Source organism: Hippocampus zosterae, chromosome 5 (assembly GCF_025434085.1).
Source record: "Hippocampus zosterae strain Florida chromosome 5, ASM2543408v3, whole genome shotgun sequence".
Classification (NCBI taxonomy): domain Eukaryota; kingdom Metazoa; phylum Chordata; class Actinopteri; order Syngnathiformes; family Syngnathidae; genus Hippocampus; species Hippocampus zosterae.
The window spans coordinates 11,627,191-11,653,934 of NC_067455.1; the positions used below are offsets into that span (position 1 = coordinate 11,627,191).

General features: G+C 41.3%; 4 protein-coding genes across 7 annotated transcripts; 3 read left to right on the forward strand and 1 right to left on the reverse strand.

The window, feature by feature from the left end:
• The first annotated feature begins 889 nt into the window (after positions 1–889).
• kdf1a (keratinocyte differentiation factor 1a) lies at positions 890–16,116 on the forward strand. Of its 4 annotated transcripts, XR_007962562.1 has the most exons (5): positions 891–1,203; positions 2,060–3,114; positions 4,314–4,388; positions 5,832–6,262; positions 16,106–16,116. XR_007962562.1 is itself a non-coding variant. In XM_052066736.1 (4 exons), the coding sequence occupies exons 2-4, from the start codon at positions 2,082–2,084 to the stop codon at positions 7,306–7,308; spliced, it is 1,197 nt and encodes a 398-aa protein (XP_051922696.1). In that variant the 5' UTR covers positions 890–1,203; positions 2,063–2,081; the 3' UTR covers positions 7,309–8,158. The 4 variants fall into 4 exon arrangements, 3 of the variants coding, with proteins under 3 accessions (XP_051922696.1, XP_051922695.1, XP_051922697.1); XM_052066736.1 differs by lacking the exons at positions 5,832–6,262; positions 16,106–16,116 and adding an exon at positions 7,220–8,158 and having other exon boundaries at positions 890–1,203; positions 2,063–3,114; XM_052066735.1 differs by lacking the exons at positions 5,832–6,262; positions 16,106–16,116 and adding an exon at positions 7,220–8,158.
• On the reverse strand, positions 11,309–12,156 carry nr0b2a (nuclear receptor subfamily 0, group B, member 2a). Its single transcript, XM_052066740.1, has 2 exons — positions 11,631–12,156; positions 11,309–11,550 (listed from the first exon to the last, which is right to left on the reverse strand). The coding sequence occupies exons 1-2, from the start codon at positions 12,154–12,156 to the stop codon at positions 11,309–11,311; spliced, it is 768 nt and encodes a 255-aa protein (XP_051922700.1).
• Positions 16,117–16,877: 761 nt separating the features above from the next.
• Positions 16,878–21,718, forward strand: gpatch3 (G patch domain containing 3). Its single transcript, XM_052066734.1, has 7 exons — positions 16,878–17,321; positions 17,885–18,339; positions 19,251–19,425; positions 20,720–20,779; positions 20,894–21,015; positions 21,095–21,222; positions 21,298–21,718. The coding sequence occupies exons 1-7, from the start codon at positions 16,913–16,915 to the stop codon at positions 21,479–21,481; spliced, it is 1,533 nt and encodes a 510-aa protein (XP_051922694.1). The 5' UTR covers positions 16,878–16,912; the 3' UTR covers positions 21,482–21,718.
• Positions 21,719–22,102: 384 nt separating this feature from the next.
• On the forward strand, positions 22,103–26,435 carry gpn2 (GPN-loop GTPase 2). Its single transcript, XM_052066739.1, has 5 exons — positions 22,103–22,877; positions 23,212–23,368; positions 24,915–25,075; positions 25,700–25,830; positions 26,016–26,435. The coding sequence occupies exons 1-5, from the start codon at positions 22,440–22,442 to the stop codon at positions 26,086–26,088; spliced, it is 960 nt and encodes a 319-aa protein (XP_051922699.1). The 5' UTR covers positions 22,103–22,439; the 3' UTR covers positions 26,089–26,435.
• Positions 26,436–26,744: the final 309 nt, after the last annotated feature.

Below are 26,744 nucleotides of genomic sequence, written 5' to 3' on the forward strand. Positions count from 1 at the left end.
ACGGGTGAGCTGGAGCCTAACCTAGCTGACTTTGGCTTAGGTCAAGCTACACCCCGGCCAGGTCTCAAGTCAATCATTAGGCACGAAGCAACCATTCACATTCCCACAATGTAAGAGCATTTAAATAAACCTACAGCAGTTTTTTAATATATATTTAGGAGGAGCAGATATGCAAACTCTCACCTACAAAGATTCAAACCCAGAGCCTCAAACCTTTGAGGCAAACTAACTACTGTTTTGTGTCATATATATATACATGTTTTGTAAAGGCCAAATTTCCAATACATTTCTTGTATGGTAGCACATGATATTGGAATAGAATTTATTCAATGAATTGACGTACTTTATAGAACATTATAAATATTTAAATCTAATCATATACATACACAGTATCCTTAATGTATGTACAGCATATACGTTTATTTAGTTTTACATCTGTAATTAATATTGCATAAAAGTCTGTTTCTGAGATACTGACATTAAATGTTAATTCCTCATGAAACGAATACGTTTGTTGTAGTCTTTGTTTTTTTTCTTTTTCATGCCATACTTATTTTCCAGCGTGTGCAGCAACAAGACTTCATGTGACTCACATTCTACTGGAGGTGGGGTAGCGCAATTGTTTTTCCATTGGATGGTGAAAATGATTAAGCACCTCCATAGTGGGGAAAATAGGGCAGAATGAAAGATTTTGTTGGGAATTAATTTGCTGGCTCGGCTCTGTGCCCGCCACATTGTTGTCTGTGTTTGTGTGTATTTACAGAACGGATGAGAGTCCCCTGGCTTAATATATTGATGAAAGTTTTTAAAAGGAGTTCCTTGAACCCTCTTGTGAGCGTTTTGCATCCACGTTTAACGTCTCTGCTTGTCTTCCGCTCCTCTGCGCATTAATACCCGCCTGGCGTGACGTCATCACTTACCTGAGGTAACAGTAGCCAGGGATTAGCCGCAGCCGTAGGTAGTAGCTAAACACTGAACGACAACAAATTCAACTGAAAGGACAACTCGAATGAGTCCTCTTAGAATTTTCTATGGAGGCGCCACTTCATTTTGGTCGATTTTTTTTATTTGGCGAACGTAACTTGACTTTTTTGTATGTGGTCAGTTGTTTCAGTTTGACTGGCCAATAGAGAAACTTTTTTTCTGCAACTTCCGCCCTTGGCTCACCCATAAAAGTTAAACTCAACTGGTGACTCCTATGCAGTAAGTACACGATTTGTTTGTTGGCATTTACGAGCGAGGCGGTTGCTTGGTTTTGGCGTGTGTAACTATTTTCCCAATGGTCAGGCTATAAGGGCGGGACGAAAATGAGCCTGCATTACAGTATTACGTTTAATTGTAGTAACGTCCCCACGTTACCTTTCTGCGTGCATTCAGGAGGGACTTAATTCACCACTTTGACATCTTGTTTATTAAAACCATCCATACAAAAAAAATGATGGCACGCAACTGTGCCGTGTACCTACATCATCTGGGGCAGTTCAGAATCTAATAAGATGTCACAAACGTAATACATGTAAATAACATACTCTATATATACTGGAGATGCTAATTATTAAATATACTATGTGTGACGTTCACCACACTCGTCGAAGTTACCTGTAACAAGAAAAAGGTTGATGTCAGTGAGGACCAGTTTACTGGCCTTTTTAGGGCAAATATAATATGGTTGGTTATTGGTTAATGGAACAGTACACTTTGTAAAATATTTTCTTGTATTGGCCAGCGTTCCTGATTTTGAATTCCTTGGGAAGGTTGTTTGGCAGCACATAGAGACTGAAATCTGATTGGGCAAAAATAATACAAGTACGTGTACAAGAAGCAGTGCCAAGAGAATCGTTACAAATGAAGGGAATCGACTGTTATAAATTAATACATTTTAATGGAACAAATATTTAAATATAGATTGTAAGTTTAGGTCGTTGCTTCTGATTATGTCTAGGCGAGCAGAGGCCTCCAACTTATATTTCTTGAATGAGTACAGGTTATGCAAATGTGTTTAACTTGTTGGAGAGCATTTTAAGAAGATGGTGTTTACATGTGTATTGTCCCCCCTCAGCAGGTCAGTGGGGTTCTGAGCCATGCCTGGCCACAGCACTGGGGCCCCACAGGCATCACGCCACCACAAACATCATAGTTCCAGAGCAGACAAGGACACTCAGGCGCCGACAATATTCAGGCAAAGCACAAACAACCCAGACTCCTACAAGAATCCCTACAGAGAACATCATCACAACAGCCACTCCCGCGACTCAAAGACCAAACATGGTCGCAAAGCACACCCGCGCAACGGCGCCGGGCAGGGCTCAGAGACTATTGGCTTCATTCCAGGCTCGGCAGACAACACGCCCACCAACAGACAATCCTGCGGCTCCTGCGCCTCTATGGGCTGGAGTGGCTGTAAGGCCCTTATTTGCTGTGTATTGACCTGTGGATTTTATGGCAGCCGAGAGCCTTGCATGCCCATTAACGAGAGCTCCACAGACCATCCCCCTAAAGTAAGTAGTGAGTCCCAGCCTCCTAATGGCATGGCTGTGACCAACTCCCCCGGTGGCAGCAAATCTTTTGAGCCCAACAAGTCCACTAAATCTGTTAAATTGTTGCCGACAAGCGATAGCTTCCGCTACCCAGATGTACGCATCGCAGGTCAGTCAGTGAGATATCCGGTTATGGCCTCCAAGAGGACCCGAACCTCGGGCCGGGGCGAGAGCCAGCGGCCCATCAGCAACACCAGTTTGTTATCCCGTGAGGACTATGACTTGGATGACATGAGCGACACAGGCACGGATATTGACTCGCTTATCACCAAGAAGCTGCTGGAGCTTTATGCCCTGCATCAGATCGACCAGCTGGCCAAGTGCACCTCGGACTCATCGTTCTCCCGCAAGACCAACGAGATCAGTGAGCTCATATACAGCATCGCTCAGGACTACAACCTTGAGGAGCAAGAGGCCGAATGCAAGCTGGTGCGCGGCGTCATCCGCATCAGCACCCGCAAGGGCAAGAAAAACAAGAGGCATCATTCTGCCGGACAGCGTCCTAATGGGCGCAGCGATGGCACTCTGCCGGACAGCGGCAACGAGACCATGACCAACACCTTCATGAGCAGTGACTGTAAGAAACTCATATTTTCCTCATGGCATCTTAAAATAGGCAATATGACATAATGTTAGTGTTTAAACTACTAATTTAATGACAGTGAACCCCTGTGTATTGCGGGGGATACATTCCAAACATCTTGCTTTGTGAAAACTTGCCTGCTTGCTTCAAGCCTCAAGCCATTGAGTTGTCACTCCCATTTGAAATATGCTGTACTATTGAGATGAAACAAAAGACAATCCAATTATTATACATTTAGACACTGACATGTTCAACCAAATCATAATGTCGTCTAATGAAGAACTGCTATCATAATTATACAATGAGAAGTGCATTAGACAGGTCAGAAATTAGCATGGATGTTACGGTAATAATCACCCTTCAAGCAAGTGCTTCTTAAACACACGAACAGAATATACATCGGTTCTTATATACTGTATATTCTCAACAAGTATCACTAAACATTACCTTCTCTAACTCTTCCTCGTGCCCTTAATTATGCTGCATCTCTTGCAGTAGACCTCAGTGCCGCCTGGCATGTCGCAGAAACAGCATTGTATGCAGAAAACATCCAACTGTAAATTTAGACTCGCCTGTATCGTACACAGTGAAAACCCATTCAAAAAATATCAGCAATACAGCAGGGATGTAAATCATACAGTGCGAGAAACGCTAAATTTCAGCGGGACGCAAGACTGAATTTTCGAATTTCTTCTGTGCCACTTTTGTATTGAGCAGGTAAACATTGATTGGGGGGAATTGGGCCATAACAGACATCTGCTTGGATGTAGGCGTTAGCAAATGCGAAGCAGTGCACTCCATCTGGCCTGAATTACATAACTACTGAGTCAGTTAACATTCAGTTTCACCCAATTTGCAAATTCTTGACAACAATCATTTTTTTTCAACTTCTTATATGTAACAGAGGTTTTATTTAAAAAAAAAAAAGAATATTATTGTAAGCAACTTTAATACATTGCAGTTTGAATATTAACATCATTTGAATGTGGGGGGGGGGGGGGGGGGAAGAAATAATATGTAAAAAGGATTTAATTTAAATGTATTTGAATCTCATATCCATCACTTCACATAACCTACTTCCCATCTCCTTATAATTATGTTGTCTTTGAAATAACACATTAGGAAATAACATTAACACCAGTGGAATTTTGTTTGTATTTGTTCATTTGGTCTGTTCTTGTTCCTATCAATAGTTCCAGAGGTGAAAGTGTCAGAGCAGACGCCGTCGGATGAGCTGGCGAGGAAGATGAGACATTACAGCGGGAGAAGTGAGTTCCCCAAAGCAATTGTCAAAGACAAGGCTACACAACCACCGGTCCGCGTGCCAAAAAGATGGGCAAAAAAGGGAATGTTAATATTTGGTACACAATAACAACTTTTAAAAATAATTATTTTACATACAATACACCTCTGTACCCACCAAACATGATTTTGGAATGTGGGAGGAAACCGGAGTACCTGGAGAAAACCTAAGCAGGAATGGGGAGAACATGTAAACTCCACAAAGGAAGGCCAGAGCCCGGAATCAAACCCTGCACCTCTGCACTATGCGTCAGGCGTGCTAACCAGATGATCGTCCAGCCTCCCGTTGAACACATTTAACATATTTGAACACACACCAAAAATACTATGGTCTGACCGATACGGATATTTTGAGCTTCCAGTATTTGGTAGAATAAAATTCCAATAACCGATTATTTGAACAAGAAATTTTAAAATATACTGTATATCCAATGAATAAAAGAACTTATTTTTGGGTTCATTACATAGAAGAAAAAGTGGACATACTTCATGTATGGCAGTAAGCAGTTGCTCTTGCTTTATTGAACCAGTTTAAAACAACTTGGAAAAAGAACTGCCTCGTTTAGTAGAGATGGTATGACTTTTTTGGTCAGATTTCTACATTTTACTGTGAATAATGAATAATGCCTGGACCCTTGTTTTGGGGGTAGGAAATGTGATTCAAATTTGCAATATCTGTCAGAAAAATTGTAATTCAGTCTTCCAATCCTAATATCATTCAGCCCCGCTGTGTGACGCTGTGGCATACAGCAGTTTCTGCGCAAGTTTGGTCATTGTGTTTAGGTATTTACTGTTCTCCCTGCATTAAATAAAATGCTGTAAAGGTGCATTTGCTATTGTAGGTATCCTTTCCAACATGTGAGGGGCAGGGCATGAGAGGAAATGCATATACTGTAAAACCCCATAAAAAATTGCCGGCAGAATTCCCCTGAGAGACGAGTAGATGTGTTACACTAAAACTCTGGCTAGGATGGACATTGTAATACACTACAAACGCAGTGTCGATATTTTTTGCCACCCTGAACACCCCCCTGACAACCGATGTACTTTGTACTTTTTGGGGTGAATGTAACTGGTCCGTGTTGCAAAGAAAGGTTGGGATCAGGTGCTTTCAATAAGTATAAGCTAAATTAAGCAGTATGCGATTAGTGGTTCAACTCACATGCTTATACACAGCTCTCTTTCCTGCTTCACAGTAACAGAGCACCCAAGTAACAGTGAACGTGCTGCATTCCTGTCTTATTCTGTGCATTTTACAATCCCCTATTTTCTCGGTCACCTCACACCCACCGATCAAGCCGTGTCCACCCCTCCAGTCGAGCGGTCACATGATACCCACAGCACCAGCAGATCAAGTCCCATTAAATATAGGCCAGAAGATGTTCCTGTGGTTTGTTGTGTCATTTTAGGGGGCAACTTGGATCAGATGGATTACGGTGCAGCAGCGTGGTTTTTTTGTTGTGGCTCTGCAAGGAGGCGGGTAAAAGGTTGAGGTATAGCGTTACACGTCTTTGTCTTGCTGCCTAGTATTGTCGCCTTCCCTCATCAACATTTGTGTATCAGATGTAAGATTGTGTATAGTGTATATCAAACCCCAATGTATAAAATAATTGTGTGAAATATGACCACATGTAACAACATCACTTTTTGGGGTAATATAATTCGTACTAGGGCTGCCCGGTAGTCCAGTGGTTAGCACGTCGGCTTCACAGTGCAGAGGTACCGGGTTCGATTCCAGCTCCGGCCTCCCTGTGTGGAGTTTGCATGTTCTCCCCGGGCCTGCGTGGGTTTTCTCCGGGTGCTCCGGTTTCCTCCCACATTCCAAAAACATGCGTGGCAGGTTGATTGAACACTCTAAATTGTCCCTAGGTGTGAGTGTGAGCGTGGATGGTTGTTCGTCTCTGTGTGCCCTGCGATTGGCTGGCAACCGATTCAGGGTGTCCCCCGCCTACTGCCCGGAGACGGCTGGGATGGGCTCCAGCACCCCTCGCGACCCTAATGAGGATCAAGCGGTACGGAAGATGAATGAAAGGATGAATGAATAATTCCTACTGAAATGTAGCGGTGAAAAACTGACAGTTAACAATAAAACAACACATTTTCCAATGTGGGATGTAGGCACCATGCTATTTTTCCCCAATGTTTTCCCTATGCTTGCATGTTTTGTCTCCAGGTACTCCAAACTTCCTTCCACATTCAAACGACACGCATGTTTGGTCAGTTGAAAACCGTTGCAGCCAGTCCAGCACTGTTAGGCCTGTGTGGAATGACCGTCCAAAACATCTTATGATTTAGTTTTTTAATCCGTTTTTTAATGCTTTGCGAATGGCAATGAAATTCTTTGAAAAACAGTTTTGCTTTTAATTGTTGAAGCCACACACAAAAAAAAAATCCATTGGGAAACCCCAAAATATCATCCCTAGAAAAAAAACGTTGATTAGAGTTAGCTTCCAGGTCCCCTATGAAGTGCCACAGAACACACACAGTAGAAACACATTTGATGCATGGAAAACTCTGTGAATGCATGTGAAGCAAGTCTTGTCTTGCCACTCTAGCCCACAGTACTCTGACATGTAGTATCAAAACCACAGATTATTTTTAAATGACATACACAACCAGAAATCCCAGCTGTACTTTTAAAGTTGCTTGTTGAACTAATCATCGTTGTTCTGTTGACACCCCCCCTCCTCCTCACACACACACACACCCACGCATATTTTTTGACAGAGGTGTGTCAATCTTCAACAGCAAGTGTTTTCTAAGATGAGATACAGTAATAGCTGTGTGTCTGTTTCAGCATACTCCTCCAGCGGCGCCATGGTTTGTTTGCCGTCCCTGCACGACACCGAGACAGACTCGTCAGGTGCTCCTCTTCTTGCGCTCTAGTGACATGGCCGAATACATGGCCGGCTTTATCCTCCTGCTTTCATTTACCGAATGCTGTTACACACTGCTGGGTGGCTGTCAGTTAAGGAGTGGAACTTCCGTTCGAAGTTACGCTAAGGGAGTTGGGAGGTTTTTTACATCATCCCATGGGAATTAACTGGACATTTGAACTGAATGCTTTTCCGTGCTCTGCCTCATTTAGTTTTTTTGCTAGAACTGATAATACATTTTTTTTACTTTTAGTGTTACGACACACACACACGCCAATGCAACATTTCCAGTCGATCCCAGAAAAATTCCCAAATTGCCCTGAGAGGTTTGAAATTTTAAATTGATGGATTTTTGCAACCTGAGTTGTAAGTCTTAATGCTGCTAAAGTATACCATGATGAATTTACCTCCCTTAGTCAACAGTTATTTCATGTACCAAGTGAGAGGTTTTTATTATTATTATTATGTTACTATTACTATACCTGTTACATGTGTCAATTTGCAGTGTCATGTTTGAAAAAGATGAATGTCTACACTCCGAGCAGGTTTGACAGTCACAGCACATGAGTGGTAGAACAGAATGACCTGAACTTATGCATGTGATTGTTCAACTTTTGTCAGGGCTCAATGACTCAGGCCTTCTCAAAAAACACTATCATGTTTTGACTAAAGGATTCAGCCATATTTCCTAGTAAATATTTCTACGTTACTTTTTGAGTTGGTAACCCACTTGTGGCATTTGAATGTTTTTTTGGTTGTTTATTTTTTTATTTTTTTAAATTCAGTGGTGAGTGCTATTTTGAATAAGGTAAAAATCTCCATTTCCTTTGTTTCATGTTCAATAAAGATGTATATTTGTATATGGTTGTAATTGTTTTTTTTTATCTGCATGTGAATTAAGATGCTCATATGAGTTGTATATTGTTTCCATAAAGAAAAACGCATTTATGCTGTTAAAGTGTATAGGGGATGGGCAAAGTATGCCATGTGGACCACCTACATGAGTTTTTTTTAAATCTGACCCACTAAGCATTTGCATAATCAAGAGTCCTGTAGTATTTATTTCAGTTTTTTGCCAAAACTTGGTTATTTAAAAGTATGTATTCATACATGTTATAAAAGAAAAAGTGTTTTCCATAGTTTTTTTAAACCTCGTCTATGAATGACCCGGGCGGCCCGGTAGTCCAGTGGTTAGCACGTCGGCTTCACAGTGCAGAGGTACCGGGTTCGGTTCCAGCTCCGGCCTTCCTGTGTAGAGTTTGCATGTTCTCCCCGGGCCTGCGTGGGTTTTCTCCAGGTACTCCGGTTTCCTCCCACATTCCAAAAACATGCGTGGCAGGCTGATTGAACACTCTAAATTGTCCCTAGGTGTGAGTGTGTGCGTGGATGGTTGTTCGTCTCTGTGTGCCCTGTGATTGGCTGGCAACCGATTCAGGGTGTCCCTCGCCTACTGCCGGAGACAGCTGGGATAGGCTCCAGCACCCCCCGCGACCCTATTGAGGATCAAGCGGTTCGGAAGATGAATGAATGAATGAATATGAATGACCCATGGCCCCTTTGTTTTAAAAAAAAAGATGAAATGAAATTTTTTAACACTCTTCAGTCTACTCCACCTCTTTTTATCACTTTGCATTGTTTTTTGTCATCTCCCTGAGGTGACAGTGATGCGCAAGGTAGGGTTTTTCCACTTTGAGCAAAAGCAGGAACTTGTTTGGCTGGTTCTAAAAAAATAGGAAATCAAATCTTAGGGGATGTCTGTTTTTTGTTTGTTTTTTATTGTGGAGTTGCAGTGCAGAGTGCGGCCTGATTTGTTGTTATTCTTTTTTTGGTTGGGTGGATTTTATTCAATGTTTTTTTTTCTAATACAGTGTATATAGTATTTAGGGTTTCAATTTGGGAATAACGATTAATAACTTCTGCCTACCTGAGTCAAAACACAAGTGATTAAACCAATCTTGAGTTTTTTGCCATAACAACAAAAAAGAAAAACACTGTGCCCTGGACTTCCGGAGTGTAGTCACCCCCGCCTAATGTTGTCATGACTTGCTTTTGTGTCACCCTGCTTTCTCTCTGCCCTCATCAGCACATTCCTGTTTTACCTGTATGAGCTGTCAGAAAGAAGGTCTTTCACAACGAAGATGACAATGGCTCCAACCACAAAACCAGGCTCCTTTCAAAATATGATGTGAAACACTTTTAGGTACGTGTCATTTGCACATCGATTGCAAGAGTACACGATTCCTTTTAAGCAAAGTAGCAAGGGAGAACGCCTCAATGTTTATATTATTGATAGGTCATTTCCACTTGTATCCACGAGAGGGAGACATACAGTACAGTAAAACCTACATGACTCATCATCTAGGAAACGAGTGTTCTATAGCTTTGGAAATGTGACAGTGTGTATAAGCAGAGGTATGAAAATGTGTTAAGACCAAATTAGAAATGACTCAAGACAAAAAAAATCATAATAATTGTTATTGATAAAATTACGGTGGGCGGCCCGGTAGTCCAGTGGTTAGCACGTCGGCAATTCAATTCCAGCTTCGGCCTCCCTGTGTTGAGTTTTCATGTTCTCCCCGGGCCTGTGTGGGTTTTCTCCGGGTGCTCCGATTTCCTCCCACGTTCCAAAATCATGCATGGTGGGCTGATTGAACACTCTAAATTGTCCCTAGGTGTGAGTGTGAGCGTGGATGGTTGTTCGTCTCTGTGTGCCCTGCGATTGGCTGGCTACCGGTTCAGGGTGTCCCCCGCCTACTGCCCGAAGATGGCTGGGATAGGCTCCAGCACCCCCCGCAACCCTAGTGAGGATTAAGCGGTTCGGAAAATGGATGGATGGATGTATTAAGTGATTAGCTTTAGTTGGTTAGAATGCTAGAGGTTGTGATCGAGGTTACCGGGATCTTTTACAATGTATCACATTTCAAAATTGTCCAATAAAATCTGGTGATCAGTATGAATAATTTTGGGCCAAGTATAGGTACCTGTTTTGTACGGTGACTTACAGGTGCATCTAAATACATTAGAATATTGAAGATAGGTTCATTAATTTTTGTAGTTTAATTCAAAAAATGATCTATTTATATATAAACGCATAACACGGAGTAGGACTAGATAAGTTCTTTACTTCTTCCTACTCCCTTGAATATAATAATTGTGTTGAATAATGACTGATTTCTCTTTCCTTTTACTATTTTACTTACCTTACTTTCTGTCAATTTATGACTGTATATGTTTTTATGTTCAATAAACAAACAAACAAACAAACAAAGAAGAAAAAGTGAATTTCGTATGATACAAAGATTCGCTCGGTTCTAAAAATAACGTGGTTACTCAGGTAATTCTAAGTACCGTACTGTATACTTGAAATGTTGAATTTCAGCTTTTCTTCAGCGTATATCATCATCAAAAAATTTTCACATTAAATCAAATATTTTACTCTGTGTGTAGTGACACAACAAAATAGTTTAACTTGAAAATTTATTTTGAGATGATTAATTAAGATCAACCTGCAAGTATTCACGTCATTAAATGTGGATGTCATGTTGTTTAACTTTAAACATTCAACATTTATTAACACTTAAACATTGTTAAATCAATAGTTTCTAATCTTTGTAGAGCCTGACCTGAACGAAATATTATTTGCCCTTTAACTTTGATTCATGCAGATGTTCTTCCCAAAAACAAACTTTATTGAGTCGTGCAGGCAGGCTCCTTGAGGATGGAAAATATAAGAGCAAAAATCCTCAATGTAAATTAACGCAAATTTACTGGGTAATCACACTGCACTTTGAAACAAACTCCTAATAGACCAAAACAGATTTCATGTACAAAAATAGATTTAATTGAATTTTTCTGTCAAAAAAAAAAAGGTATTTACAATAGACCTAACATAACAACAAAAGGCAGGACATCAAGACAACTTTTTGTAATCATGGACAACTAAATCTCTGTGGAGATGAAACAGTTCCTGCTGTCTGCTTCCATTTAAGAAAATGTCATTAAAATGTCTTCTACCTGCCAAAGAGCATGTCCACAAGAAGCTCCAACAGGTCAGCTTGGCCAATTACGGGCCGTAATAAGAGTTCAACAATTAGACTGGGTGTGATGCTTTGCAGCATAGAGGCTGTGAGGAGGATGCGGGCGAAACGGTCCTGCCGCCTGGGATGGAGTAGCTGGACCACCTCGCTCAGGGCGTGCTGCGCCTCTTGTTGCAAGCCCTCGATGAACAGAGATGCCTTTAGATCTGGGATGTCTATTGGACGCAAAGACATTAAGAGTCTGCTTTTCAAGACATCGTAAAGCAAATGTGCGCTGTATCTAGGTTGCACATACCTGGGTTAAATATTGTCGTCCCTTTAAGGTATGCATATTCCTTTGGACTCAAATCTAAGCTCCAGAACTTTCTGAGACAAGACTTGAGTTTGCTGACGCCAGCAATGGTGGGCTGTTCCCTCTCCATCTCAGTTCCCCCCTCCCGCCGCAGAAGAATCTTCTTCAGCATGCTGTCAGCCGGTACGTCGGCCACCTCAAAGTCCACGTGCTCCTGCGCCAGGCCCAGAATGAAGAGCGGCACCCAGCAGTTTTTGAGGAGTATGAACTGGTCGTTGGGTGGGAGCTGCTTGAAAGCAGGTAGGTTCTTCATGAAATGGACGGTTTTGAGCAAAACCGATGAGGCTTCCTTGCAAATTTCCAATGGTCTTTTTAAGCACACCGTTCGGCGTAGCTCACAGTTGCATCGATGAGGTATTGAATTATAGTCATGTAGGCTCGACCTGGTGTTATCTAGTTGACTGAGAATGTTGAAGAGGATAGGATTCAACAGTCTGTCGCTGCTGCACCGGCATCGGTTATCCATCATGGAGAGGCTTTTCTGGAGTGAGGCGCTCTTGCCTCCGCCACGTCTGTATTTATAAGGCCACCCAAGTGGACCTTGACTTGTCAATACACACTGAGTGAAAAACAGCCATGTGCTCTCTGCCAGGTGACTGGTGGTATAACCCTGGGAAACTGATAAGCTTTTCTCAATGAAAAGGAGCTGGTGGAGTAACGTCTGGATATCAAGAGGGCTAGGCCTTATCTTGGGGTCTGTGTCATTAACCCAGGCCGTACCAAGCTACCAAGGACTCCAAAGGTAATCAAGACCAGTTCTGATGGGTCCCCACACGTTGCCAGCTCATACTTGGCTGGAGCTGAAGAGGCCAACACAGGGCAATGGGGCATTGACCCAGAAGTTAAATGCTCAGGATGATGTCATTGGCACATTTTTGTAATGGTTGCAGAAAAACCTCTGAGACCTACAAACCTATTTGCCTTGCCAAATTTGTTTTAGTTTAAATCATAATCATATACTGTATATGTGTCCGCTCAGTGTCTGAGTGGTTATTGTTACCCAACAGCAAGTATGTTCTGGGCCTCAGCTTGGTTCCTTTGATAGTTCGTTATGGACCCCATAAGTCAGCCATTCCCAACTAGGGTCCCATGGGCACAATCCCGTGACTGCAATTATATCAGTTTTGTGTTCAGATATCACACTAAGTCAATTTATGAGTACATTAAGATGAAATATTTCATATTTCAGTATGCATACTTTTTAATGAAATGTTTATCTTGCGGGCGGCCCGGTAGTCCAGTGGTTAGCACGTCGGCTTCACATTGCAGAGGTACCGGGTTCGATTCCAGCTCCGGCCTCCCTGTGTGGAGTTTGCATATTCTCCCCGGGCCTGCGTGGGTTTTCTCCGGGTGCTCCGGTTTCCTCCCACATTCCAAAAATATGCATGGCAGGCTGATTGAACACTCTAAAAATTGTCCCTAGGTGTGAGTGTGATCATGGATGGTTGTTCGTCTATATGTGCCCTGCGATTGGCTGGCAACCGATTCAGGGTGTCCCCCGCCTACTGCCCGGAGATGGCTGGGATGGGGTCCAGCACCCCCCGCGACCCTAGTGAGGATCAAGCGGTACGGAAGATGAATGAATGAATGTTTATCTTGCAAAATCATTCCATTTTAAAATGGACGCCCTAGCTCAATGAAGTTTGGGAGACACTGCCATAGACAGGCAGAAAGGATTTTTGAAAATGTGCATACTACAAATTTACAAGAAACGTAATACATCTGTTGTAGTACTTAGGATGAAATTTAAAACCACCCCTCGTGTCCATGGCACACCTGTTCCGCGGGGTGAAATAAATCAATGAAATCTAAGGAATTTCACGTTATGCTGTCTGTTTGTGTTCTAGGTGGTCATTCATTTAACGTGAACCCATATTGTTATCTCCGCTGTGCCTGGCACGGAGGCTTGACGCTGATAAGAAGATGACTTTATTATTGTCACAAATAAACAAAGAGATTGATTTCAATGACTCATTTTATGTTTCCTTCTCCCTGAGCTGCCACCTTATCATGATGAAGGGGTTTGTACATCACATTGATCCAAGGAGCTACACCTTGCTGCTTCAACTGGCGTTGGCTGCCCGAGGAAACCAGTCCCACAAGTGTGGGAGCAGACAACGGATGGTTCACAAACCCTCATGACAATCACAATTATTGTATTCTGTTTTTTCTTCTTTGGACAGGGATCACTGGGCCCAAACTCTGGAGACAGACATGGAGGTGATACTCATTGGCAGTATTTGTTGGGTAGCCTCACACCTAAAGCCTACACATCCTCTTCTAGTCAGGTGTGTGATTACAACATTTTGGCAAACGGTGGCCAGGGGTGAAACATTCTTTATCATACAGTCTACAATGAAGGTGTCATGAAATGAAATTCACACATATCCGGAACACTTCCCATCACATGCATCATCAAGCAGGAATATGAAAAATTGACAATAAAGTTGACTTGACTTGAACAACTTTTTGCTGATTTTAATTTACTAGATCACTTTTACTTTTACTTTTCTTTCACCCAATCTCTGTTTAAAACCTCACAGATTATGACAACATTATTGTTATTATTATTATTTTAAAATTAATCAGAATATAACACGAAATTGGAGTAGTAACCTTCATGGAGTCAAGGTCAGTTGAAGCTGTTAAAAAGTGTTATTAAAAGCCTAAATACCATCTACCTCATGTTTGTTTTAGTTCATTAGCCTCTTCAATCATTCAGCCAAAGAAAATGTGAGAATCTTGACAAATCATATCAGCCTTATGCAATTCATTTGAAACTGTGTGTTTCCACCAAGTGTAGTGCTACAGTTCAAAACAAAGGGCTGTCACTTGAAATGGAAAAAAACACACGTCCTTAATGTGTTTCTTGAAATGCCCTACAATACACTCTGCAGCCATCGGGTTCGATCAGGCATGCTGACAATTGTAAATGTCTGTGATAAGACGCTTGTTTATAGATGTTGGGATCAGGCAGAGACAGACACGGAGGACAGACGCTTATCTGCTCCCTGACTGTAAAGTTTAAATAAAAATGTCCTTCATTCTATAAGTGGAGCAACTGCTGAAATCGGTGTGATTAAGGAAGTGAATATACAGTATTCATGTGAGAAGATGCATTACACAATGGCTGGCACTGAATTTCCTAGTTATATTTTATTCCAAACAAGAAATAAGACACATATAATACTATCAAATACATGTAGTGTATTTATGAATGTACAGTTTTTTGTTTTTCAAAGGAGCAATCGGGTCAATGAACTCTTGTTCGTGCACGATGATGTGAACGCAATGTCTAGGACTTGACACTTCACCTTGGCGTACTGTTGTGACAAAGGGTCATTTGCTTGGCTCCATGCCCGCACCAGGTCAGTGAGGCAAAGGGGACCAAGAGGTGCGGTTGGGGGGGATTCCATTCCGTTAATAATGACAATAAAGGCACATGATTTATATTTACAAATTGAAATGCAAATCAGCATTCCAATCATCGAAAACGTTTGGTGTTGTCGTTTTGACTTGACTTTCCATTATTTCTGTGTGGAGATTCACATAATAATTTCCCCAAGGGGGTTTTTGCTTACATTATGCTATAACAAATTCACATTGCTATCTATGGTCATTAAATGATAAATAAAACCTCTTCTACCTGCATCTACTCAATTGTTCCAGTTTCACCATTTAAATTGGTCATGGTGCAAGTTATGAAATTGAAGTTTATTAGACATGCTTAATAACTAACTTTGGACTTCTAGAATGTATGTTAGTTGTGACTAATGCATAAGAGAAGCATGATGCAGTGTAAATGCTCTGTAGTGATGTCAGGGTCCAGACACATGAGTACATTTTTACTGCCTATTACTATCAAAACACACCGATAAACGCCAAGGTGAAGGCTAAGTACAGAGTTACCCGCTGGGTTAATGAACTCTGGTAGAATACATTTCTTGGTCATCTTTTTGAAAGACAGATAGAAAAAGGAAATACAAAAATATATATATAAACGAACTTTCAAAAAAATGTTACAGTATATCTAGTACAGTATTGTTTTAAAATGACGGGTTAACATTTCCAAAATGTTGAACATTTCACTGGAACTTTTGCCCCTCAACGACAAAAGGACAGACTACCCAAAGGAAAATACAATTTCACACCACTGTATTTTATGTTAAATGTTCTATGAAGGCCTTTGCTTAAGATACAGCTGTTGTGGGAGCGCCATAGAAATAAATATGTATTTTAGGGATTGGATTGGGGCAGCCCGGCGGTCGAGTTAGTGCGTCGACCTCACAGTGCAGAGGTTGTGGGTTTGATCCCAGCTCTAGCCTTCCCCTGTGGAGTTTGAATGTTCTTGCCGTGCCTGCGTGGGTTTTCTCCGTGGTCTCAGGTTTCCCCCAAAATTCCCAAAACATGCATGGCAGCACTCTAAATTTTCCCTATGTGGGATTGTGAGTGCTGATGGTTGTTCATCTCTGTGTTCCCTGTGAAAGTCTGGCAACCAGTTCAGGATGTACCCCACCTACTGCCCCAGGACAGTTGGGATAGGCTGCAGCACACACGTGACCCTTGTGAGGATAGAAAATGGATGGATAGATAAATAATAATGACAGTGTGGTCAATCACATGGTTGTGCTGCATTTGTCGAAAGTGGGAAATCGGATTGACCCAGTTCTGACCTCAAAGTGTTCGAGACGAATGTAAGCAACAAAGATGGCTGATTCCGATAAATTGTTTGTTGTTCTGGTTCATCACAACACATTTGGCCCCCAGCAACGCTTCTTCATAATGTACTCAATTTATATAAATTACATAATATCTTCCCTTCAAAGCATTTCATTTATTTAATCAAATAACTTCATGCAGGGAGATAGACATATCTTCACGAAGTCAGTACAAATCACGTGGTGTAACGCGAAGTTAGTTCGAATAACCAAATAAATGTAATAAATAAACGAATCAATGTTTATAATATTGTGCATTTTTGCCATTTTGGTCTGTATATCCCATGGGTCACCACTGAAGAGTGACGTTCCATTGAAGTCGGGCGATAAACTCGGGGTCCTTTTTTCCGACTACGCATCCCAGCTCAAAGTAGCGTTTTAGTGCACGTTTTCTAGTCAGACTTTCCACCTTTCTCGAATACCGCAGGACGTCATATCCTGTTACTGGGTTTACACGGAAGTGTCGTCATTTCATCGTGGTTTAAAATAAATATTGACGAAAAAAACATGGCGGACATACATGGCGTCTTTCTAGTTGTCAGCAACATTCCTGCTGCTTTTCACTCGGCGGACCTCCGGAATTATTTCAGTCAGTTCATTGAGAGTGGTGGCTTCATCTGTTTTCATTACCGCCACCGGCCAGAGGTGCACCGGGAATCTCAAACGTGTGGAGACAGCGAGGAAGACGGTGATAAGTCGTCTGGTAGTAGCGACCTAGCATCAGCAGCGGCTAAAGACAACTGCAGCAAAACGACTAAGCAGGCCGCCAAAACTTGCTGTTGTGTCGTCTCCGTTCACAACAAACACGCCGACAGATTGGTGAGAATGTACGCAGGAAACCATTGGATCGACTCCAACGGCAACTGGCTGTCCAGAAGATGTGTCATTAAAAGGGTGAAGGTTTCACAACACAATGGTAAGTGAGTTTTTTTCCCCCGCAAATGTGTAATGACGAGGTGAGATCATTAACAGTAAGATCATTTGTTTGAATTGAAGCCACCTCAATACATAAAGAGCATTAATCAGTGCCCACAAATGTGAATAAACGTGTGAAACCGTTAAACAAGTTACAACTGAGCAATCTGTTGGTTCGTGTTGAAATTTAATTTGAAGCAATTGAGTAATTTAAACAACAAAGTAAAGGCATCCATGAACTACACTTCGTCGTACTGGGAGTTGTTTGTAATGCATTTTAATTTATGTTTTACATTAATTTACTATACCCATTTATAATCTTTAAAGGGGAAATTCGACTAATAACAACTGCAATAATAATAATTAGATTTCCTTGCACCTTTTCAAGGGAACCAATGTGGCATTTTGCCACCACGCTCTATATATATATATATATATATATATATATATATACACACAGTATATATATGAAAATCAAAACTGAGCATTTTCCTATGTGAAAAGTCTCTTGTGTATCACCATTTATTGCAATCAACTAACAAGCTTTTTTCTTTCTCTTTCCAGATGAGAATCAGTTCCCATACAAGACGAGGTTTGAGCAGCGACACCGGATGTCCCAAACCGAACACTTCACCTTGTCCGACCTCAAAACTTTATCAGAACTTAATCCACCTGCTCTGATGCAGAATGGGAATGTGGGCACATCAGTCAAAGTTTTCCTACAGCTCATCCAGTCGTGTCGGCTGCCTCCTCGCCTCATCCGCAAACTGGGCCTTAAGTTCCCTAAGACTGGCTCCAACCGTCGCTACGGCAACGTGCCTTTTCAGTACCAGGACACTTGCACGCTGCCGGTCACAGAAGAGACTGTTTTAACAGCCGCTGGCCATGAAATATCGGGGCCAGGCACTTTAGCAGCTCGAACATCAGCACAGAAAAATCTGGATGACTGGTGCAAGACAACTGAGAACGATGAGCCACAAATAGATGAAGAGGAGGGCATGCAGTCAAATGAAGATGATGTAAGCTCAAGACTTCGGTATTTATTGTGTGTGCTGAATTTGAAATGCATCCTTTTCATGACGACTCCCAGAAGTACATCGAAAAGTCCAATATCTGTTTTACGAGGCTGGTCACCTACCAATTTGTTTAATTTCGTAACAATTTGGAACAATGTGGATCAGTGCACTCACGTTTAGCTTGTCTGCTTTACATTTCTCATTTTTGAGATTTGAATCTCAGCTCCTGCCTTCCTTTTTTGGGTGTTCTCCCCATGCGGGCTTTCTCAGATACTCTGTCCTTCTCCCAATTGAAGACTAAAAGTCAACCGAGTGAGGACAAGGAGAATAGAAAGTTGATTGATGAATGCCTCAGCTATAAGTATTCCATGTTCAGCAAATTAGTTCAGCTAATTAGATTAGGACAGCAGCACCATTCTGTAAAATACACACACGCACACAAGTTGTGTGTGTTACTGGTGAAATAAATTGATCTCATCTACGGTACATTCCTTGTAGAAATTCATTACTTAAAGATTAAAAGAGGTGAGGAAAAAAAAATACAGTAGATGAATGACTTTCAAGTATTTTAAAACAGAGTATTAGCGTAGATACATTGAGAATACAAATTTGCCTTTCCTATGAGGTGTGATTTTAAACCAATCTCCCTGTCAAATAAATTATTTAAACATTTCTAATGTGTTAATGGGTTGGAAGTTGTCATTCATCCAGATAAACATTTTACAGCAGTACAAATTACGTTGAATTCCATTTCACCTGTGCAGACGCTTATATATCTCCTCAAATTTCTTCTGATTGAAAACGGCCATCTAAATGTTGGCCAGAAATTGTAATGTACAGTAAAATGAAATATATTATGCTGAGCTGATCCAGATTGCATTCCAGTTCACCACAAATCTCTCGTTTGATTGCAGGATGATGACTGCTGTGAGGAGTGGGAGCGTCATGAAGCGTTGCATGATGATGTGACTAGCCAAGAGCGAAGCAAAGAAAGGCTATTTGAAGAAGAAATTGAGTTGAAGTGGGAAAAGGGCGGTTCGGGTTTGGTGTTCTATACTGATGCCCAGTACTGGCAGGAAGAAGAAGGAGGTAAGCACAACATTGATGATACTGTACTGTTTGTATGTACTGTGGCATCTTGACTTATGAGCAACCCAACCTGTGAGTATTTTTTTTTTTACATAAACTGATTATTTGGCTTTGTTGTGGGCAAAAAAGTCAGATGTGAGCGCTTAGATTGTGGCAGCGAACTTGGCAACAAGCAGCAATTTGGAAGATAGTGAGTAAATCTTGAAATAATAAGCCAATTGCTAGCTTCAGGCTGGTTCTTGCCTGTTGAAATTTGCTGTTGAACTAAACATAAAACAAAGATAATTAGACACGTATCGAACTTAACTGCCTCATATAGGTCCATGGGCCCAGTGTTTTTCAAAAGATAAATCACTACGATGCGGTCGAGCAAGAGAGGAGAGTGAGGGTGACCCGCGCAATGAGCAAATCGTTAAGGAATGTAAAAGTGGGGCACTGTTAAGTGATTTAGAACCTGTCAAATGTGGTGGTGTTTGAAGAGAAGGTTTCTGTGCCTTTTTGTGTGTGTCCATGAGAGTTTAGTGGCATTATACAATACAATACATCCTGATTTATATAGCGCTTTCACAACAGCTGCAGCTGTAACAAAGCGCTTAACAAAACAGTTAACATAAAGTCAAATAATAAACACACAACACATAACATAAAACACAGACAGTCATTTAATGTGTAGTGCTCATTTATTGGTTAAGTTTAAGTCGTCCTGCTGCTAACAATGAACGTGGACTGAATCTGCGCTAAATCGTCCCCGCCGTCGACGAGTTTGTTTTTCAGATTTTTTTTTTCAACTGTCATTCTCATCACTGAGACCAACAATTAAACAATACTAACCGGCATATTTTCTTTATCCTCAGCAAAAAACAACTTGTGATTGCAACTTTTAACAGTGTTCTGTTACATCATCAATCCTGTTTATGTTATTATATTGCCCTCTGGTGGACAAGACACAAACATCTGACACACAACGCTCATTGAATTGTTTGATTCTTTAAATTCTGTATAATTATCATACTACTGTTTTTATAAAATACAATACAGTAGAGTGTTATTTTTATGATGAAAAAATGCTTATTCTGTCTGTGGGGTTTTTTTGGGGGGGTGGGCTGGAACAGATTAGTAGCATTTCTGTTCATTTTAATGGGGAAAGATAATTTGAGGTGTAACTGTTTTGAGTTCTGAACGTGATCACGGAGCAAATTAACCTTGTAAATCAAGTTACCACTAGACATGAAGCTCTTGATACATATAAAAAAAGACTAACCACTTTTGTCTCATTCTGTCCAACTGTTTTCAGATTTTGATGAGCAAACAGCAGATGATTGGGATGTTGACATGAGCGTCTACTATGATAAAGGTATTTTGGCTTGCTTGACCTCAAAATTTTATCACATTTGTCCCACAAGTACTCTCAAAGTGCATACTTCACACACAAACACAATTTCTTAAACTGGCGTCATCTTTTTTCCAGACGGTGGTGACATGGACGCCCGGGACTATGTCCGGATGCGACTGGAGAAAAGGCTTAGGGATGGTCTTGAAGATGGATCTGCACACAATCATGCCATTGGGCGTTTTGAGAGGTTCACTAAGGTATGAGATTCAACTACACTTTATGCCCACTTGTTTGCTGTAGAATTTTACGTTTTACTAATTTCTACTGCTTGGTTAGGGCTTTGGCCGCCGCGTAATGGAGAAGCAAGGCTGGAAGGACGGTGAGGGACTGGGAAGCAGTCAAGCTGGGATTCCTGATGCCCTAGAGAATGAAGGCAAACATCCACACTGCAAACGCGGGTTTGGGTAAGTTTCAGAATAGAAAGCGGTGAACCTCTTTCTTTCTTATTACTCATTGTACTCATTGTGTTTATTCTACAGCTATCACGGTGAAAAGCTACCCCTAAATCCTGGCAAAAAGGCCAGAAGAAACTTCCATGTAAGTACAATCTATGATGAACCCAAGGACGTTGATATGGGGGACTCTTTGCTCAGACGGCAACCAAACATCAGCATGAAATACAGAGGCTGGCATTCTGGAGGCAGCGTTGGGCCGCGCAGATGACAAATGCTGTGTATTTTTGTTTGATGTGAGAATGAATGGTTGTCTATGTATGCCAGTTCAGGGTGTACAGCGCCTCCCCCCAAAGACAGCTGGATAGGCTGCAGCACGCCCGCTTTGTGAGAATACGCCGTTCAGAAAATGGATGGATGGATGGATGTGTGAATTTTGGCAGCATTTATTACATGTTAGTCTTATTTTCCAAGACTTACATAATTAAAATTGAGTACCCTCACTGTTTTCCTGTGGTGTTGTGTATTATTATTTTTAATGATATATTACATGATTACATTTTTTTAAAAACAGGGATTACACAGTCACACAAGTACAAAGGATTCTATTGTCAAGGCTCGTAGACCTTATCCACATAAGTTTACATTTTTAAAAATATATTCAGCATTATATTGTTTTCTGTTAGATAAAATGGATCAATTGTATTACAATTATGTGCGGAACAAAATATGTATTTTATTTAACTATGAATTATAAATCCACAATATAGTCCATCTAGTTAAAATATTATGTTTACAGACGAGTATAAGACAAATGTACCTGTACCTACTGACAAAGATTGATAGCACTTTTCAAGAGCTTTTATTTTGAATCTCGTGTTTAGGTGACCCGGATGTATTCAACGTTAGCACGACGGCTAGTTGCTATGTACGTAAATACTGAACCGCAGCAGGTGGCAACTGTGGCCTGAAGCTGGGGGTTCCTGCATCCTTTTAACTTCGCAACCTATATACCGGCCTTTATTACTAGTTTGTCAGTGTTCCCTACGCATCTAAACGATTATTTCCGGTGTATATTTGATTGGTTAGTGCTTGTTGACTCGTTTTGCGTCCGCTTTTTACTAAACATACCGCAACGGTAAATTATTGGGATGTCACTTTGAACCGGATCACCGGTTCTTGCCTGATTGGATGCATTAAAAAAAGCTAAAAAAAAATCTTAACGGCACATGTGTTCTGGCTACGGCATGTCTACGCACAAAGGAGAAAACAATTTGCTACGTTTCGGCCAGGTTGTGATCGGACCGCCTGGTTCTGGTAAAACCACGTACTGCCAGGCCATGCAGGAGTTCCTTACCCACCTCGGACGCAAGGTAGTTGTGGTAAACATGGACCCGGCCAATGATGGACTTCCGTACTCTTGTGCCGTGGATATCTCCGAGTTGGTTACTTTGGATGATGTCATGGATGGCTTGAAGCTGGGGCCCAATGGCGGGCTCCTCTACTGCATGGAGTATGTGGAGGCAAATCTGGACTGGTTGGAAAATAAGCTGAAGGAACACCTGGATTGTTACTTCTTGTTTGACTGCCCCGGGCAGGTGGAGCTCTACACACACCAGAATTCAGTGAAAAATATATTCTTGCAATTGGGAAAGTGGAATTTCAGGGTGAGTCCATTCAGCCTGTGCTACTTTTGTTCAACTCATGATACCAGTCATGCCAGTGATGTAGAAAGACAGGCAGAAACATCAAATACTCTTTCACTAGATTGCAAAGGATCAAATTAACCCGGTTGTTTATCCGTTGCCACTCATGTATTTGAATAATAGCTTTATGTTGTGTGCTTAGTGAGACAAGATAATTACATAAACGTTCTCAAATGTAAGTGTTCCATGGCTCATTAAAGGTTGGGGAACGCTGCATTACACATCTTGAAAGTTGATATGGCATGTGAAGTTATCAGATGTAGAGGTCGCTTTTATTTTTTTCCTTTGTGTTCAGCTAACATGCGTGCACCTTGTGGACTCTCACTACTGTGCGGACCCAGCCAAATTCATCTCTGTCCTCTGCACCTCGCTGTCCACCATGCTACATATTGAGCTCCCTCATGTCAACATCCTCTCCAAGATGGACCTGATTGAGCAGTATGGCAAACTAGGTAGGACAAAAAGTTTACTGTGGAGGTATTCTTGTGAAAAAACAAATTATTAAAGGGCACTGTGTAAGAAATGTTAAACCTCGGAACTTGAACTGAGGTCATAAAATATTTCTTTAGCATACCGCTTTTCGTCATTAGGTTCACGAGTGAGCTGCGGGCAGCTGAGTTTTGGTGAGAGACGGGATATACCCAAGACTGGTTGCCAAACAGTCACAGAGTACATATCAATAAACTACAATTCACACCCACCCCTAAAGGACATTTAACCATATCAAATTAACCCCCATGCAGTTTTTTTTAGCGTGGGAGGAAGTCGGAGTAAAACCATATAAGCACACGGAGAACATGCAAACTCCAGACAGAAGACAAGAGCTGAGATTCAAACCCCAAACCTCACAACATTGAGACAGATGTGCTGACCACAAGACCCACCGTATTGATTATATTTGTAAAGCTCAATTATATAGATTTTGTTTTTAATTACCGTAATAGCATCCCGAAGCGATTACAGCAATATCAATGGCACTATTTGACTGTAGCCAGTAGAGGGCTTCCTTTTTTTGGCTACAAGTCAAGAGTTGTAGCCCTCTTATCAAACTAAACCATTCTGGGGTTGTCTTAGCTCTCGCACGCCCTTCATGAGGACAAGACTTTTGGAAAAAATAGTGAGAAATAATCAATAGATTAGTTTACAAATTAGTATTAAGAGTTTTGCTGTTCAACATTACTGCACTAATATGTGAAAAAAAGTTGACTTTGTTAACTAATGAGAGCTTATATGGTAGCATTGGAGTCTTACTGTTTTGAATGCGAGTCTGCTTTTCTCAACATCGAGTGTGTATTCTCTTCCATTATTATTTACACCAATTGTTTAGGTTAACCCCACTTCAGTGTTGCGATTATGACAAAGCAAAGTAGTTAATTTGAAGGGCTCATGAAGTACCCAGAGGTCGCGCACCGAACAGAGTCAAACGTTTAGAATGAATGTTAGGAAAAAAAGCTAGTTGGTGATAATCTTGGGGCCTTGTGGGGTATACAGTACTGAAGGTGTCTAGAAAACCGAATTTTGGTGTGACTTTATAGCACAGGTATCAAACTCAAGGCCCGGGGCCAGATCCGGCAAGCCACCTCATTTTATATGGCCCACGAAAGCAAATCATGTGTGTCAACTTGCATAATGCCTGTTTATATCTGTACAGATATGTCAAATGGTCATTTGGAATAAATAATATGGAGAGTTTGCAATAATTGCCCCCTGTTTACACTCACTTGACTGATGCCAAAACTACCGGTAAACAAGTAATAAATTATTGCGATGAGACCCTTTAACATTTTTGTCGTTTTACTGTCATAGCGGCCCTCTGATGGAAGACGTAACTCCACAGTGGCCCGTGACAAAAATGAGTTTGACACCCCTGCTTTAGTGGGATGTTTAAAACGAATAATGTTGGTCATTTATGGGCGTTTGTCTTATTTAGACAGTGGGCAGTTTTGCTCTATCCATCATGGTGCTATTCTCTCACTCTGTGTCTTTATTCATGACCAGCATTCAACCTGGACTTCTACACTGAAGTTATGGACTTGACGTATCTTCTTGATCACCTGGCTGCAGATCCCTTCTTCAAAAAATTTCATCAGCTAAATGAAAAGCTGGCGGAGGTCATTCAAGATTACAGCCTTGTCTCGTTCGTTTCCCTCAATGTTCAGGTATTATAATCGCCCCCAGACATTTGTAGTGATTACATTGCTGAAAATCTCCCTCCCCCTTCATATATATTGTATTTTGTACAAGAGGTGCCATAATATTTACATGATTAAAAATGAATACAAGTAGAAAATTGGATCGTTCTTAGTCTTTTGCTATTTATTCTTGTCATTCGTACCCAGAAGGTACCCATTCAGCACATATACACCCCAAAAAAATCACTTTAATTCACTGTTTAAAAAAAAAAATTATATGCTTGTTGTAACAGTGATAGCCTACTTTCATTTCTCTTGGATGGCAAAGAAGAGAATGTAAATTATGTTCAAGAAAAATATGTCCAACATTTCAGTATGAAAATGACAAACACTGCTGTTGAATATTTTGTTTACGCTGCTCGAGATGTCTGTGAATGACGGAAATCACACACTGCTTTTCTGAAAGTAATTGTTACCATAGTAACCACTGTTATGCAGCTGTGTAACTTTAAAGACAAAAATGGAACCTGATTTTAACTTTGGAGATCCGGTTACTACGGTAACGCTTTCACACTTGTCCCGTTGTACTAATGTCAGTCTCCTCACCCATCAGCTGATTAAAGTTGAGACGATTGTGCTATGTAAATGCAGGACAAAGAGAGTATGATGCGGGTATTGCGGGCGGTCGACAAAGCCAACGGCTGCTGCTTTGGAGACCTGGAGGAGAGGAATCTTCAGGCCATGATGTCATCTGCCATCGGGGCAGACTTTCAATTTGGCTCGTATCCTTTTCTAGCGGCTTTCTTGACTCACCGCTGACTCATGTTGCTTAATGAACCCCCACCATTTACGGGACTGGTTGCAAGCTGACTGTGCTTCTAACTTGAGTTTCATGATGGTCCTCAGCAAAAATGTTTCAATAAATGCTGAAAAGTGTGAACGTTTGCCTTAACAGCTGACTCTTCAGCACACTTGGAGTTCAAGAGCAGTACCTTGAAACCACCAGAAAGACAGTGGAGGAGGAATTGATGGACCTTTAAATGGAAGAATGCGAAATGATGCCTTCACACAACCTAACTGGCTTACTTAATGAATCCCTCCATGGAAGCAAAGACGTACACACGAATGAAATTTGAAGGACACTGGTTGCCATATACATTTGATCTAAATATGTTGAATGAAATGTGACTGCAATGCGTTGGGATGCTTTGCGAAAATGTGTCCAATGGGATTGCATGTGCGCTCTCCTCCAGCGTGTGGCAGGCGACGTGCTCCCACACGGTGGAGTCTGCTCTCTGAAGGGCTGCTCCAGCTTTTCCCTGCAGCCAGAGCATAAAAATTAAGTCAGGCGGGGAGAGGAAGCCACATTAAATGTGTTTCTGCACAACTGGCCCTGTGTCTGCTCTTTGGGATGGAAGACCCTCAAACTCTCCTTTTAGTCTTTACACCATTGCTGTTGTAATTGTATTTTAAAAGTCCACCATTCAAAGACTTAAGACATTTCACAAAAAAGTATGCAGCATACACATTTAAAAAAACTATCCAGCATACACATTTCATGCGTCATCAGAGTGGAGTTAAATAATTTGCAAAATGACACTGCGACGTGGTGAACGTGGAGTTGTTCTCGCCTGCAGTCATCCGTGCATTGTGGGGGTGTGTCAGGCACAATGTTAAATTGTGTTCCGATGTTTGC